General features: G+C 38.5%; 1 protein-coding gene across 1 annotated transcript in view; it reads right to left on the bottom strand.

Annotated features, from left to right (window-relative positions):
• Positions 1–908: 908 nt before the first annotated feature.
• The window catches only part of EMCN (endomucin), a 108,096-nt gene continuing 94,508 nt past the window's right edge, over positions 909–14,496 (bottom strand). The window contains exons 15-16 of the mRNA XM_032763041.2: positions 7,802–7,875; positions 909–1,383 (exon numbers count right to left, since the gene is read on the bottom strand). Of these exons, the coding sequence (XP_032618932.2) occupies positions 1,378–1,383; positions 7,802–7,875 (80 nt within the window). The 3' untranslated portion in view covers positions 909–1,377. The remainder of the gene's footprint in view (positions 1,384–7,801; positions 7,876–14,496) is intronic.

Genomic DNA, 14,496 nt, shown 5'->3' with positions numbered 1-14,496 from the left:
ACAAACATTAACTAATTAATCCTCACAACAGCTCTGTGAGTGGTAGGTAGGTAGGTGTTATTGTTGCCACTTTGCAGAGCAGCAAAACAAGAAAGAAGAGCTAAGTGACTTGCCTGAACGCATAGTGGAAAGCACTAGGATTAGAATGCTTGGTTCTCAATCCTGTGTTTAGACCACTAATCAGACTCCTGTGTCTCATTTTCATATTTCAGCAAATAAATGGAACTTGAATCAACAGATTGAGATTGATCAAATTATTATAATTTCCAAAGGTTTGTATATCTAGAAAAGCAGACCACATGGAGATAGCAGCACTATTTACATACTTACCTAAATGCTTTCTAAATTGAGATCTTCTGTAATTATCACTGGAAGGAATCATTAAATTTCCAGAGTTGATAAATAATGAATAGGAATTCCATGCATTACTCAAAATTGGAGAAACAAGGCCTATCACTGTTGTTATTCCCTTGACAAATGGAGCCTGTAGTATTGTAAATGCCTTGTAGTTCTCACTGTATATTGTAGATTAATTCTGAAAAAAATATTCTTACAGCAGATATAACGAAGTGACTACCCAAGGAACAGTAAAAAAACAAACAAACCCTATAATATTTGTTTGTAATTCGTTTGCATTTTAAGGCCCATGTGCAGCAATTTACAGTGTTTTAAAAAAATCTAATGTAAAATGTAATTGGTAAAATCACCCCCTTCATGGAAACAAACAAAACCAAAACCACTTTGATATTATCTCCAAGTGCCCCATCCTGCAAACATTTACTACCAGGTGAAGTGCATCCTATTATGAGTAGCCCCATAGAAGTCAATGGACGTACTTGTGGTAATGATAATTTTGCATACTAGTGTTTGAAAGATCAGGCCCCAAGTTTGCAATCTACTACATATTCTTTCAGAAGACTATTTATTGAGCATATAAGAAAATATATTAACATATTACTTCCTGTATGGGAAGAAAACATTTCTATATACAAGACAGACATCATTATTAGTCACACACCACCAGATTTTTACAATATTTGTATCATTTCTGAAAGTTTCTCTGCTTTAATATGTGTAGAAATAATAAATATGTACAGTACACCAGTTATGTAGCCGTTAAGAAAACACAAGAGAGTCTTTCCAGCAGAAGACACAAGGCATTTAAAGTATGGAAATTAAGAGCTAATCATAGAACAATTAACACAAATGTTCTGCCTGTCTATAGGAAGCTGCAGCTGATCCACATGTCCCCTGTGGAACTATAACTTCAGAGGGCAGTTCCTTTATTCTGTAGGAAGTTGCAGCTGATCCACATGTCCTCTGTGGAACTGTAACTTCAGAGGGCAGTTCCTTTATAATGTGGCAAAAGAGGCAGCTTCACATCTGAAATGGCAATAAAAATCTCAAGATTATCATCCCTATTCAGATTAGTCAGTATCAACTATTGGCATACAAACAAGGTTTTTATTATGGTGCCAAAATCAAAAGATAACTATTGGAATTATAGATGGAATGTTTATTCTCAATTGCTTACATCTGTAGGAATTCACATTATTTGTTCTCCCAGGGCAATATTTGATCAAAGGCCTCACCTGAGAACAAGGACTTGCCTCAGTTTATAAAATATTGATTTCAACTGAGCAGAATTTCTCACCAAATCTGTCTGGTCACGGAATGTGCAAATTCATGAAAGAAAACTTGCTCCTTTAAATCATTTGCCTACAACAGGCGCACACTGGTGAAGTCTAACCGAGCACCAAGCAGAACCCCAGCCTATAAGAGCACAGTGACCAAAGTTCCTGCTATGCCCATACAAAGGCTGACCCTATGAATTTACTATTATTCTCCAAAAGGCCTTAGAATGAAGGACAGGGGCAAGTTTGGCTATTTGTACAATAAGACTCCCCCCAAAAAATGACCAGTAAAAACATTGAGTGAATGCATTGTTTAGGAGCTGTTCCTGCTGCACTCATGAAAGCCAATGGGAGTTTTCCACTTCCTTAAGTGCAAGCAGGACAGAGCCGTCTGTACATTTCTCATTTGTTGTTTCTCACATACTCACTCTGAGACCTATCCTGTGATGTACAAAGCACCAACTCACATTGGCTTCAAAAGGAGTTGAGAACCCTCCCTCCTCCGATGAGGAACTTTGCAGAACCATGGGTTCTTCCCCAGAAATGGTGCCTCATTAATATATTTTTCACTGGTAGGTACTGTAATTTAAATGCTTTCTTTTTTTATCTACTAGAGATAGAAACTGCTTCTTATGTAAGAAAAAGGTTTATACATTTTGATCTGAACACTTTTTATCTAAATGTACATAGTCTTTCTAATTCTATTTAAAGGTTCATTTTTTTCTGAGTCTGTCTGCTTGCTATCCATATCTTCATGCAGGCTTTGGTGCCTTTGCTTTGGCACGTATTGCTTGGTAGTCTATGCATCCTATATTCCCCAGAATTGTATATGGCCCATTTGGGAAATATATTTTTAAATTTTATTTCACTTTAGCTCTCTGTGCCTATACTGCTAATTCCCATCTATCCTAATATTGTGCAGCATGCTGCTCGTTGATTGGCTGCCGGCCTGAGCCCTGGAATGGCTGCGTTTCAGTGCTGTTGATTGTTTGAGTCCTATTCCTGCAATCAGACCCATGCGGTTAGACCTCTGAGCATACTTGGAGCACCAGTGAATCACTCATGTGGATCAGCTTGCAGGATTATGGTCCTGCTATATAAAGCTCAGTGTTGTAGAAAGTGCTGTATGAATATAAATGTGTTTGCATTATATACATGAATTATAGAAAGAAAATGTAACTTTTTTGCATGGTAATAGTGCTCAAGCTCTCTGTACACTACAAAAGCCACTTAAATGCCTCTGAAAATATTAATATTACTTTTAACTTAGCAGCTTCATTCATTCACAGCAACCAGGTTTCTTTTCAGTGCTACCGAACTGCTGCTCATTACTGCTTCCAGTGGAAGCTGTTATGACTTCTAGTTAAAGTAGCAGAGTCTTAAATGGCAAATAGCTGTGTACACTCAGGCCCTTATCTTCCCTGTCGCACTTCAAAATGCCAGTCTGCATTCTGCAGAGAAGTATAAAGACATATTAAAAACCAACAACCAATCAGCTAATTACAATTGTGCATCTGTGGCAGAGGCCCTTTGGGAAAGGTCAGACAAACAAAGGAAAAGTGTGGCCGCAGCCATCTTGGGAGAGGTGCAATAAACAAGGATTTAAGATAAGAAAATCTAGGTGTCTTGAAAGGAAGAGATTCCCCAGTACAGAAATCTGCCTGCCCTAAAACAAAGACATGGCCACAAAAGAAAGTAACTTCCCCTCCAGTAAACACACTATGGATGTGGGTGGAGAAGCCCTAGTCACTAAGGCTGACTTGAAAGATCCACCATTTAGAAATCAGAAAGATGAATAAAGGAGATGAGGGAAGAGTTCCAAGTCTGCTAAAGATATTTAAAAAAATGAAATTATAATAGACACCGAAAGCAGACATAATTTAAATTAAGGGCTCCTTCAAAAGTAAACTCCCAATCAATGGCAAGCTTCTTTTTCTGATCCTTTTTTTAGGGATTTCAGAAGGTTTAGGGAAGGGGATATTATTCTAGGGGGATTTTAACAAAGGACTTAATCCCAATGAAATGTGCACAGAGCAGCAAGTGCAAATTTGTTGCATAATTGAGAAAATAAGGACCTGGGTGTATGTCTGGTGGGAAAAGAAACTGGATGTCTTCTACTCATGGATTCGAGGATTTATATGATTTAAATGTTCTAGGATGTTGGCTAATCTTGTCAAAAATCCTAATCCAGAAATGATAACTAGGTCTGATCATGCTCCCTGCATATATTAATTTAAAAGATTGGGACTCAGTGGAAAGAGAAAGGGCTTGACAGTACAATAGAACTTTGTTATATGACCCCCTTAAAATGTTCAGCAATATATGGAAAAAAAATTATAAAGGAAGAATCAATAAGTGTTTTGGGGATGCTGGAAAGGCAGTAATGAGAGGGATACTAACAAATATAGCATCACACCTCAAAAAGATGAGAGCTCTTGAAGAAGAGAGATTGGTTAAAGAACTTTCTGTTTTGGAAAGTAAACATAACTCTACAGGATCTAAAAAAGAGTGTATAAGAAAATAAAAGAGATAAGAGGGAAGACTAATCTGTCACAAAGACGAAAAGCTGGGCAAACACATATATTAAACAAAGATATTATGAAAAGGGCAATAAAGTTGATAGGGTTTTGTCCAGAAATTTAACAAAGAAACAGAATAAATCATCCATCCCTCTGATTAGAAATAAAAAGGCAGATTAGTGACTGGCATCAAACAGATCTCAGAAATGTTTGCTAACCTTTTCCATACTTGGTACACTTCAGAACATCCAAACCCTGAACTTATAAGTAGATATTTGAGAAGCATGAAAATGCCTCAGCTCTCAGAGGATGATGGGGCAGCTCTTGATAGGCAAATTGCTGCAGAGGAAGTTGAAGTTGTAATTAAGAATTTAAAATCCAATAAAGCTGCAGGTCCCAATGGGTTTTCTGAAGAGTATTATAGAGTTCTAATGCAATTGTTGAGTCCTTATTTTAACTGAACTGTTTAATAGTTTAATAATATTGTAGGGGAATGACATTCCAGGTTCACTGAAAAAGAGGCAAATATTGTGGTCATTCCTAAAGAAGGAAAATGCCTTACTAAGTGCACATCATACAGACCTATTTCTTTAATTAAAGGGGATACTAAAATTTATGCCAAGGTGCTAGCAAATAGATTGGGTGTCATCTTGTATAAATATATGCACCCTGACCAATGTTGGTTTGTTGGTGACAGGCATCTGTCTAATAATAGCAGAAGAACTCTGAGTTTGATCTATAATGTGCATTTGAGCAATTCTTCCCGTGCACTGCTTTTTTGGACACTGAGAAAGCCTTTGACTGGCTGGAGCGTGAGCACCTCAGATGGATTTTGGTAAAGATTCATTTTGGAAATCAGTTTTATAGGGGCATATTGCCCCTACGTACTCATCCTCGCACATCTGCTTTGGTTAATGGTCATCGATCCCTTCCTTTTAATTTGTCCAGAAGTATGAAACATGGTTGCCAGTTATCTCCCATGTTGTTTGCTTTGGCAACGGAGCCATTTGCGATAAACATTTAGAAGCAGCCCCTTGATAAAGAGCATCAAAACGCCTTCTTGGATTAGAACACAAAATAGGTTTGTATTCTGACAACATCTTGTTATATTTGCAGGATCCAGAAGCCTAGATAGAAATTACAGAACAATGGAATTTGGATAGCTATCGGGCTTCAAAATAAAGCATGATAAATCTGAAATTTTAGGACATATTCCCAAAAGGATCAAAGTAAATTGTTATCAGCTGTATACATGTAAATGGGTAAAGGAATCCTAAATATTTTAAAGAATAAATATTGTGGAGAAACAATTGTAGAGCACACTACCAGTTTGGGGTGTCTGCCCTGTTTTTGACAGTCTGCCCTGCGGTGCGCTCTCATGGTCATTGAGCCATTCTAGACAGCATGACAGTGCACTATTAAAATTTGTAAAAACATAAAAAACAAAAGGTGAGTTTTAAGCTTCTATGGCCTACAATGTGGGATGAACTCGCTTTCCCTAATTTGGCTTCTTATTATGCATCACCATTAAAAGACATGATTCAAGTTAACAACAGACCATCCAAACATTGGGTATAAATCAAACAAAACAGAAGCCCAAACAAAGGTATTCCTAGTAATTGTTGGGTTAAAAAGAAACATAGATCACCAAAAAATAAAAAAAATAAAAGCACCCACTCAACCAGACATCCTTAGCAGCTTTGGAGAAATTTAGTCAACTCCTGTTGCTTAGGCCCTCTCTTTTATCTACTTTCATTAATGATCAGGAATGTACCCCTAGGAAGTAAAGTGACTATTCAGTGTGGGGATTAGCTGAGATTACTCAATTCTCACAACTGTTCCTGGGGCCTGATTTGAAATCATACAAATATGAAAATCCCATATTTTCAATATTTACAACTCAAACGTTTTATTGTGAAAACTGGACACAAGGCAGCTCTATCTAGACCTTGAACTACATTTGAAGAGTTAGCCCAGGAACAAATAAAGTAAATAAATACAAGATTTAATTTCTAAGATGTATACAATTTTGACTGGAAAAAAATGTTAATAAGAAAACAACCCAGATAAAATGATGGGAGAGGGATTTGGACCTGGACTGAGTGGAAATTGACCTGGATGAGTGAGTCTGTACATAGGAAAGAAGATATACATCTTCAATTTGTGTAGCTCATAAAGAAAATGTTTATAAATTACTATATAGATGGCATTTGACTCCATTATATTTTTGCTAATATAGAGGTGCTCTGTTGGTGAGGTTGTGGTGAAAGAGTAAACATACTTGCACATCTGGTGGCATTGTCCAGGAACTGGAGAGTTTGGGAAGGAAATTATTAAGAGATTCACTAACTGCTGACTTAGTGTTCTAGTAAAGGATCTGTATTTAAACAGCATGACAAATACATTTATTTTTTCTTGTAAGCAGCTAAACTTTGTTTTGTGCATTAGTGGTAAAAGGTGACTCCTCATCCTATGGAATTGTGGTATAGTAAAATATGGACTGTCCTTTTCATGAAAAAGCTTTCACACCAAGTTTATACACAAGTGAAATGCCAAAAAGAGGATAGATTTTTAGAAATGTAGGTACCCTTTGTAGTGTACCCAGAGTAGGAGATCTCCCTAACCAGCCAGCCAGAATCTTTAGCAAGGTTCTTTGAATATTAACCGATCCTGAGTAACAAGTAATGTATGGTGTAGCATGTTAACATTTTATTATAACTTTGCCTTAATAAAAAGTAAATAAAATATGATATAATAAAAATGACAAGTGATTACTGTGAAAAGAAGGGCAAGGGTACAACCACAGGGGGAAAGATGGAAAGACATGACTGCCTGAAAAGACTTTATATTTGGAGAACATCACAAAGACCTTGATGGGTTTCAAGTTTTGACCTGGATGGATTCTCCAGAGACCCCTGCTTTCCTATATTCAAAAACGTGGGACAACATTCTCAAATTTAGGGTGACTGAAATCTAGCACCTTAATCCACATTGAAGCACCTAAATAAAAACTGACTAATATGTAGAGGTCTGAAATGTGCACAACTTCCTGTGAAGCCAATGGGACTGAGGTCTTTAGCACCCCTGTAAATCTGGCTGCTTTTATTTAGGCACTTAACTTCATATGTTTAGTTTGGGCTCACATATAAAAACGTAAAGCTCCACCCAATAGGAAATAATAGTCAACAGTCAAAGCAAAGAAATGCACTCGTTACGCCCCATCCTGCAAGGTGCAGAGTACCTCCATTTTCATTGGCTTCAATAGATATTGAGAAAATAGCACCTCTTAGAATTATTTCAGCACAAAGCAGGATTGACTCTTATTTTAGTAGAATGCTACCACATGATATCAGCTGTAGCCCATATAGAAATCTTAACTTTTTGAGTACATGAGTGGCAAAATATCAGGCCAGAGCAATGGAGTAAAATTCTAATATTGCTTTTACAACATGGGGAAAACCGCCCAGCTAATTTGTGATTCTAGTTCATGAAAGTTTAGGCAAAATGGCCTTAAGGTTCTTACTGACAGAAGTTATTAGTTTTTTCTGCTTATGATTCTTTGCTTTTTGTTTTAGCTTAACTGAACCATGCTAATGATAACAGATATTAATGAAAGTTACAGAAAACAGAATAAAAGAGTAAACATACATATTTATTGCCCAGGTGTGAGGAGGATTCATCATGTTGGTGAGTTCTATTCTTTCCCTGAGAGGAGTGCTCACCTAATGTAGAGAAGGTACATTTTGATTAATTAGGCATAGAAACATAATGAGAAACAAGTGCAGCAAGAATACATCACAGGCTGCTTTGCAAAATTAGCCGAGTTTCCCTGTCAGAATTACATTACATGCAACATTCTCCATTCCACTCCACACAGTGGATCTTGACTTGGCTATTCTGTATTCTCTGTAGCTTCAATTTAGAAAAACAGGGATGGACTTAAGCATTCACTTAAGGCTTTCCTGAATTGTGGCCTAAGTGCTCATAAGTTCCATATATATCTGTTTTTCCAGAACACCCTATTCTCACTAACATGTGTATGAGAGGAGACTAATTTAAGAGGTCTATATAGTTAAATTACAATGAAGTTTGAAACATCCTTGTAAAAATGTATCATATTTATCATGATTACATACTGTATAAACATGAGTCAATACAAATCAGAGGTGCAACGAATCCAGTATGTTCTATTCAACTGAAAACCAAATTGTAGCTATTTGAAATGAATAACTAATGGTTCAAGTGACCTTACGTGGGCAGCGATATATGCCGTATAATACAGTGCAATCTTCAGAGTTCAGCAGAGAGAGACCTTGATATCAACTGGGATTCTATTAGAACTGGTTGAAAAATCCAAAAGTAATTTTACAATAAAAATTGAATTTGTTTTGATTTCAAAGTGTTTAAAATGGAACCTTGTTTTGTTTTGTTTATTTGGATTTTTTAAAAAAGTTCATAATGTCTATCAAAACCATCAAAAAAGTTTTTGAAATGGTTATCAACAAATGTTTGCTTACCAGCCCCCGACCCCAGTTTTTATTAAACTAAAAATATCGGGAACCAGTTCAGTAGCTTTTTACTATACAGATGGGGGGAGGGAGGAAGGGAAGGGGAGGGAAGGGAAAGGGAAGAGGAAATATTAGAATAAAAGGTCCGGAGTTTTTTTGGTGAAAAATGGAGCAGTTCAACAATATCAAAATATTTTGTGACAATTTTTGTTTTCAGACAACTGCCAAAAATGTCAGCCAACTCTAGATGCAATACCGTTTTGTCTCAGCCAACTCCACAGATTTTTAAGGACCCTTTCTGACATCTTCATGGGTGATAACAGTCCTCCCCTGCCACAAACACTTGTTTTTTCTTCACCTGCATGTTTTAACCTTGCTCCACTTTTGGTCATCTGTACAGTATTAAGATAGGGGGTGGAAAGGAAGACAACAAATAGAACTGGTTGAAAAAAAATGGGGAAGGGGAGGAATTCCACAAAAAAAATTTGCCAAGATTTCTTTTGTAGAATTTCAGATTTTTCAAGATTTTCTGATCAGCTCTTCTGCCAAAGGTACCCCATCCCTGTTACCCACCATGAAGACATTATAAAAGAATCACAATGCCCCCACTGAAACAGGACAGTTCTAAAGCCTTGATCCAAAGCTGTTGATGTCGGTGTAAACGTTCCTCTTGTTGTGAATGATCTTTGGCTCGGGATCTAAAATGAGGTGTGTTTCTTAGAACTGGCAATAATGACTGCTTCAGAAAGCTGAGTATCCAGACTCAGCCCTGCCAGTAATAAAGAATTTGCTTCCTTTAAGGTCCAGGGAACACAGGACTACATTAGTCTCTCCCTGGATGGCAGAGACATTTAGTCCAGGCATGCTGCCTAACACATGATCTAGCCAGTGTGATGTCTGTGAAACCCATAGAAAGACTGATCCACTCAAAAATTGCTAGGTGTCAATGTCCTCTTTGCAAGATCAATGAGCAGCCACTGGGAATTTGATCTGACAGTGCAATGCCTCTATGGTTTTTTTTTTAATTGGTTGTCTGTGTTAACATATCACCTGGTGGGGAGTTTTGTGGGTAGAATTCTAGAATAAACCATAACAATGCTTGCTTCATCTTTGCTCACATATTTGGATTACACATCCTTAGTAAACACAGTATTAGAGTCTATATCTATTACTCCAAACCAACAATTTAGTGAGGAGGACAGAATAGAATAGAATTTCAGAATAGAAAAGGGAACACAGGAAGTCTCTGAACAAAAGAAACTACGGCAATAAAAGGACTCTTTCAGAAATAAGATCGGATTATGCCTCAAAGAAGCTATAGAAAATTTTAGCATATACATGGAGCACCTGGACAAGCCTACAAATGGGATATTGGAAAGCAGGAAAGGGAGCAGTATTACAACTGTTGGATCCAAGATGTTTGCTCTGCTGAATATCTTGAGGCACCAGGGGAAAAAAAACAAACAGAAGAAACTAATTTGAATGTTCTTATTGAAGTGTGAAAGGATTTTCATTAATCCAAAAAAAGTCTTAACTGAAAGATATTGTTCCCAAGACTGTAAAAAAGTAAGTTTTGACCCGTGTGTTTTATAGCAAGTCGAAAGGTTTGGTTTCCATGTGCATGTTAGAACAGCTGAGATTTCAATTTACTTGCAGAATTATTTAGCACTAAACTGTGCAGCATGTTGCTAAGTGTGGCTTACGGGGGAAAAGGTGTCTTGGTCAAAATCTCTGAATATAGTGAATCATTTTGAAAGTACTGGACACAGAATGCAAAAATATTGCTGTTCTCAAGCAATCTAGATAGGTTACATGGGCACATTGGGGGACTGTTGTTCAGAGAAAGAACATGATACAGGAATCACCAGAAACACCAAAATAGCTAGCCTTCAAAATCAGTGAGAAACTGACTTTTGTTTCCTTTAGCTGATTCAAGATTGTCTAGTGAAAGCTAAGCAGCATACTTAAGAAATTCCACCATTGGTGTAGGAGATGGAACATACTGAAGGACTATATAAAAGAGTGTGAGGTCATCGGTGACAACTGACACAGAGCTGCCTCTCCCCGTATGTTTGTACAGCACCTAGCACAATGGGACCCCAATCTCAATTGAAACATATATGTAATAGTGTAATAATACTAATGAATTTTCCCGGTGCCAGTTAATTACTGTTGAAAATTCATTTCATGATTGTCTACTCTACTAAAATCACTGATGGAATTGTTATAAAAAAGAGAAAATATGGGAATTAGGAGGTATTGACAGAAAAAAATTGATGCAGTTAAATGTGTTGTCAGTTGCACAGGTGTAAGTGCAATGGGACCCCACTTTACCTGTGATCTTGACTTACAACACTTCTCCAGTTGGAGTAGGAATTATCTCATATAAATTGGCAGAGGGCAGTGAGAAGCCAACTGCACATAAATCATGCACAGCTACAAAAACTGAAAGAAATGATGCACAGATTAAGACAGAGGTCTGAGGTACAGTATTAGGATAATGGAATTACACAGATACTAGCCCGGAAATTTTATTTGACAACTAACTGTAAAGCCTTACTGAAATCTTAAGATTTTGTTCCTATTACTTGTATCTTCCCTCTCTCTCATTCCCTTGCATTAGTTAAAAGAACAGGAGTACTTGTGGCACCTTAGAGACTCAGGGTATGGCTACACTTGCAGCTGTACAGCGCTGGGAGTTAAACTTGTCTTCGTATAGTTGAGTAGGAAAAGCGCTGCAGTCTGTCCACACTGACAGCTACCAGCGCAATGTCGTGGCCTCATTTGCAGCATCTGCAGCAGCATTGGGAGAGGTGCATTATGGGCAGCTATCCCAGCGTTCAAGTGGCTGCAATGTGCTTTTCAAAAGGGTGAGGTGGGGTGGAGCATGACAGGGAGCATGGGGGAGAGAGAGAGTGGATTTTTGGAGCCGACGCTGTGTCAGTGCCCTGCCTTGCAAGTTCCAACCCCTTCCTCTACCCTTCTCTCACTCACTGAAAGCAAACAGCAACTTTTTTTTCCCCTCACAGACCAGATAAGCAGCCGCGCTGAAATGGACCCCCCCCCACCAACCGTGGTGCTTCTCTTCTCAAGCCCCCTCCCTTCCAGCAAACACTAGCTGTGGGCATTCCAAAAGGGTCCCCCCTGCCTCTGCCCAGTCACAGCAAACACTAGCTGTGTTTGTTTTTTGATAACCAGCTCCGGAGCCCCGAGTTCACAACAAAACAAACAGAGGCATCACAACAAAACAAAGAGAGTTATCTTCACTTAAAAGGATTATGGGAAGCTTCTGGAGGTCAGTCACAGCGTAGTAAGATTATTCCCTGTTTACACTGGCGCCCCAGTGCAGCGCTATACTCTTTATTCCTCTCGTGGAGGTGGAGTACAAGCAGCGCTGTAGCCACAGAGATACAGCGCTGTATGTGCCTTGCCAGTGTGAACAGGGAGTGAGTTACAGTGCTATAAAGCCACCAACAGCGCTGTACTTCTCAAGTGTAGCCAAGGCCTAACACATTTATTTGAGCATAAGCTTTCCTGGGCTGCAGCCAACTTCATCGGATGAATGCAGTGGAAAATACAGTAGGGAGATATATATATACACACACAGAGAACATGAAACAATGGGTGTTGCCATCAGGGGTGGCTCTAGGGATTTTGCAGCCCCAAGCACGGCAGGCAGGGTGCCTTCCACGGATTGCCTGTGGAGGGTCTGCTTTTCCCGGAGCTTTGGCGGACCTTCCGCCTGTGGGAGATCCACCAAAGCCGTGGGACCAGCGGACCCTCCGCAGGCAAACCGCCGAAGGCACCCTGCCTGCTGCCCTCATGGCGACTGGCAGAGCGCCCGCTGCGGCTTGCCGCCCCAAGCACGCACTTGGCGTGCTGGGGCCTGGAGCTGCCCTGGTTATCATACACACTCTAACGAGAGTGATCAGTTAAGGTGAGCTATTACCAGCAGGAGAGAAAAAAACTTTTTGTAGTGGTAATCAAAATGGTCCATTTGCAGCAGTTGACAAGAAGGTGTGAGGAACAGTGTGTGTGTGTGTGGGAGGGGGGAATAAACATGGGGAATAGTTTTACTTTGTGTAATGACCCATCCACTTCCAGTCTTTATTCAAGCCTAATTTAAGGGTCTCCATTTGGCAAATTAATTCCAATTCAGCATTTTGATTACCACTACAAAAAAACTAGGATAGCTTCACAAGGAGTACTGTAATTCAGCACTGATCTTTGATATGGTCAGCATGTTATTATGGCACTTACTAAAAATTGTTTTTTGCAGCCTAGTAATTCAGATACTCTTATCAAAGTCATCAAGCGAAATTCAGGCACCAGACTATAGTCTGATATGCAGTTTCCTTCTTTTTGCAGCCAGTTGTCATCCTTAATCAGGATGGGGATGGAGGAGATAAAGAGCAGAACTTGGTTATCATGTGACGGTAGATACAGTTCTTGATTCAATAATGTATTTACTTGAAATAAATGGGAAATGTAGATCAGATGCTAGCTAATTGCAAACAAGATTCTGCAGAGTCCCAAGTGACAGTGTCAGGTTCACATCTTTTCAGTAATAGCACAGCTGAAAACTTAAGTGTTGTTACTGAATAAAACCATTAACCTGCAGCAAGCCAGGAGTCTCCAGCTATTACACCTAATGTACTAAAAAGTACACAGTACTAAATAAATTGATATGAAGGGGAAAATATTGTATTTAGTGAAGCAGTTTTTATTTGTTGAATGAAACTTTCACTTGGGTGGGGAACATATGGCATACGTAACACACATGAACATGTTAATTAGTTCTTGTAAGTTGCTGCCATACACAGAGTGTCCTGACAGATCAGCTCATGAACATCTATTCTGACACTGTTACGCTTCTGACTTGTGTCTCATTGGTTGAGTGTATTGTGACTCTTTGCTCTACAGGGGAATTTTGGGTTCTGAAATAGACATATCTCTGTTTTATATTTTTTCAGGTACCTGAAATTTATAACAGAGATGTTAGGTTTCCAGTTTGACTCAGGATGCTAATATTGTTACCCTGGGGACAGATATAACAATATCCTGGACAAAATTTATGAAATTAAGTTAAACCTTATTGAATTAAGTATTTTAGGAATCCACTGTATTAAAAAGGCAAACTTACATGTACTATTGTGGTATTGTACAGAATTTCTTCAGGAGGAAGACAGGATTAATGCAATCTCTGGGAAGCATTAGGAACTTCAAAGGAATTTTTGGGACACTATATGTGATGTGCATTTCTTAGGAAACACTTGCAGGGAAGTGAATGCAAACAACCCACAGAGGATTGCAATTTTTTTCGTGCTTCTCCTTGAGCAGAAAGGCATTGTCAGGCTGCATTTTCAAAGCAAACTGGCTAAATGAAAAGAACGAGGAGTACTTATGGCACCTTAGAGACTAACAAATTTATTTGAGCATAAGTTTTCATGGGCTAAAATCCACTTCATCGGATGAATGCAGTGGAAAATACAGTAGGAAGATATATATACACAGAGAACATTAAAAAAAATGATTATCATTACACAAGTTTTTCTCCTGCTGATAATAGCCCACCTTAATTGATTACTCTTGTTATAGCTGGTATGGCAACACCCATTTTTTCATATTCTCTGTGTATATATATCTTTCTACTGTATTTTCCACTGCATGCATCCGATGAAGTGGTTTTAGCCCATGAAGGCTCATGCTCAAATAAATTTGCTAGTCTCTAAGGTGCCACAAGTACTCCTGTTCTTTTTGCTGATACAGACTAACACGGCTACTACTCTGAAATCTAGCTAAATGAGTGACTCACAGGAGGCATGAAGGTTCTTG

Source organism: Chelonoidis abingdonii, chromosome 5, assembly GCF_003597395.2.
Source record: "Chelonoidis abingdonii isolate Lonesome George chromosome 5, CheloAbing_2.0, whole genome shotgun sequence".
In the NCBI taxonomy this organism is placed as follows: domain Eukaryota; kingdom Metazoa; phylum Chordata; order Testudines; family Testudinidae; genus Chelonoidis; species Chelonoidis abingdonii.
The sequence above is the reverse complement of the archived record's forward strand: the minus strand, read 5'-3'. Positions and strand labels throughout refer to the sequence as shown.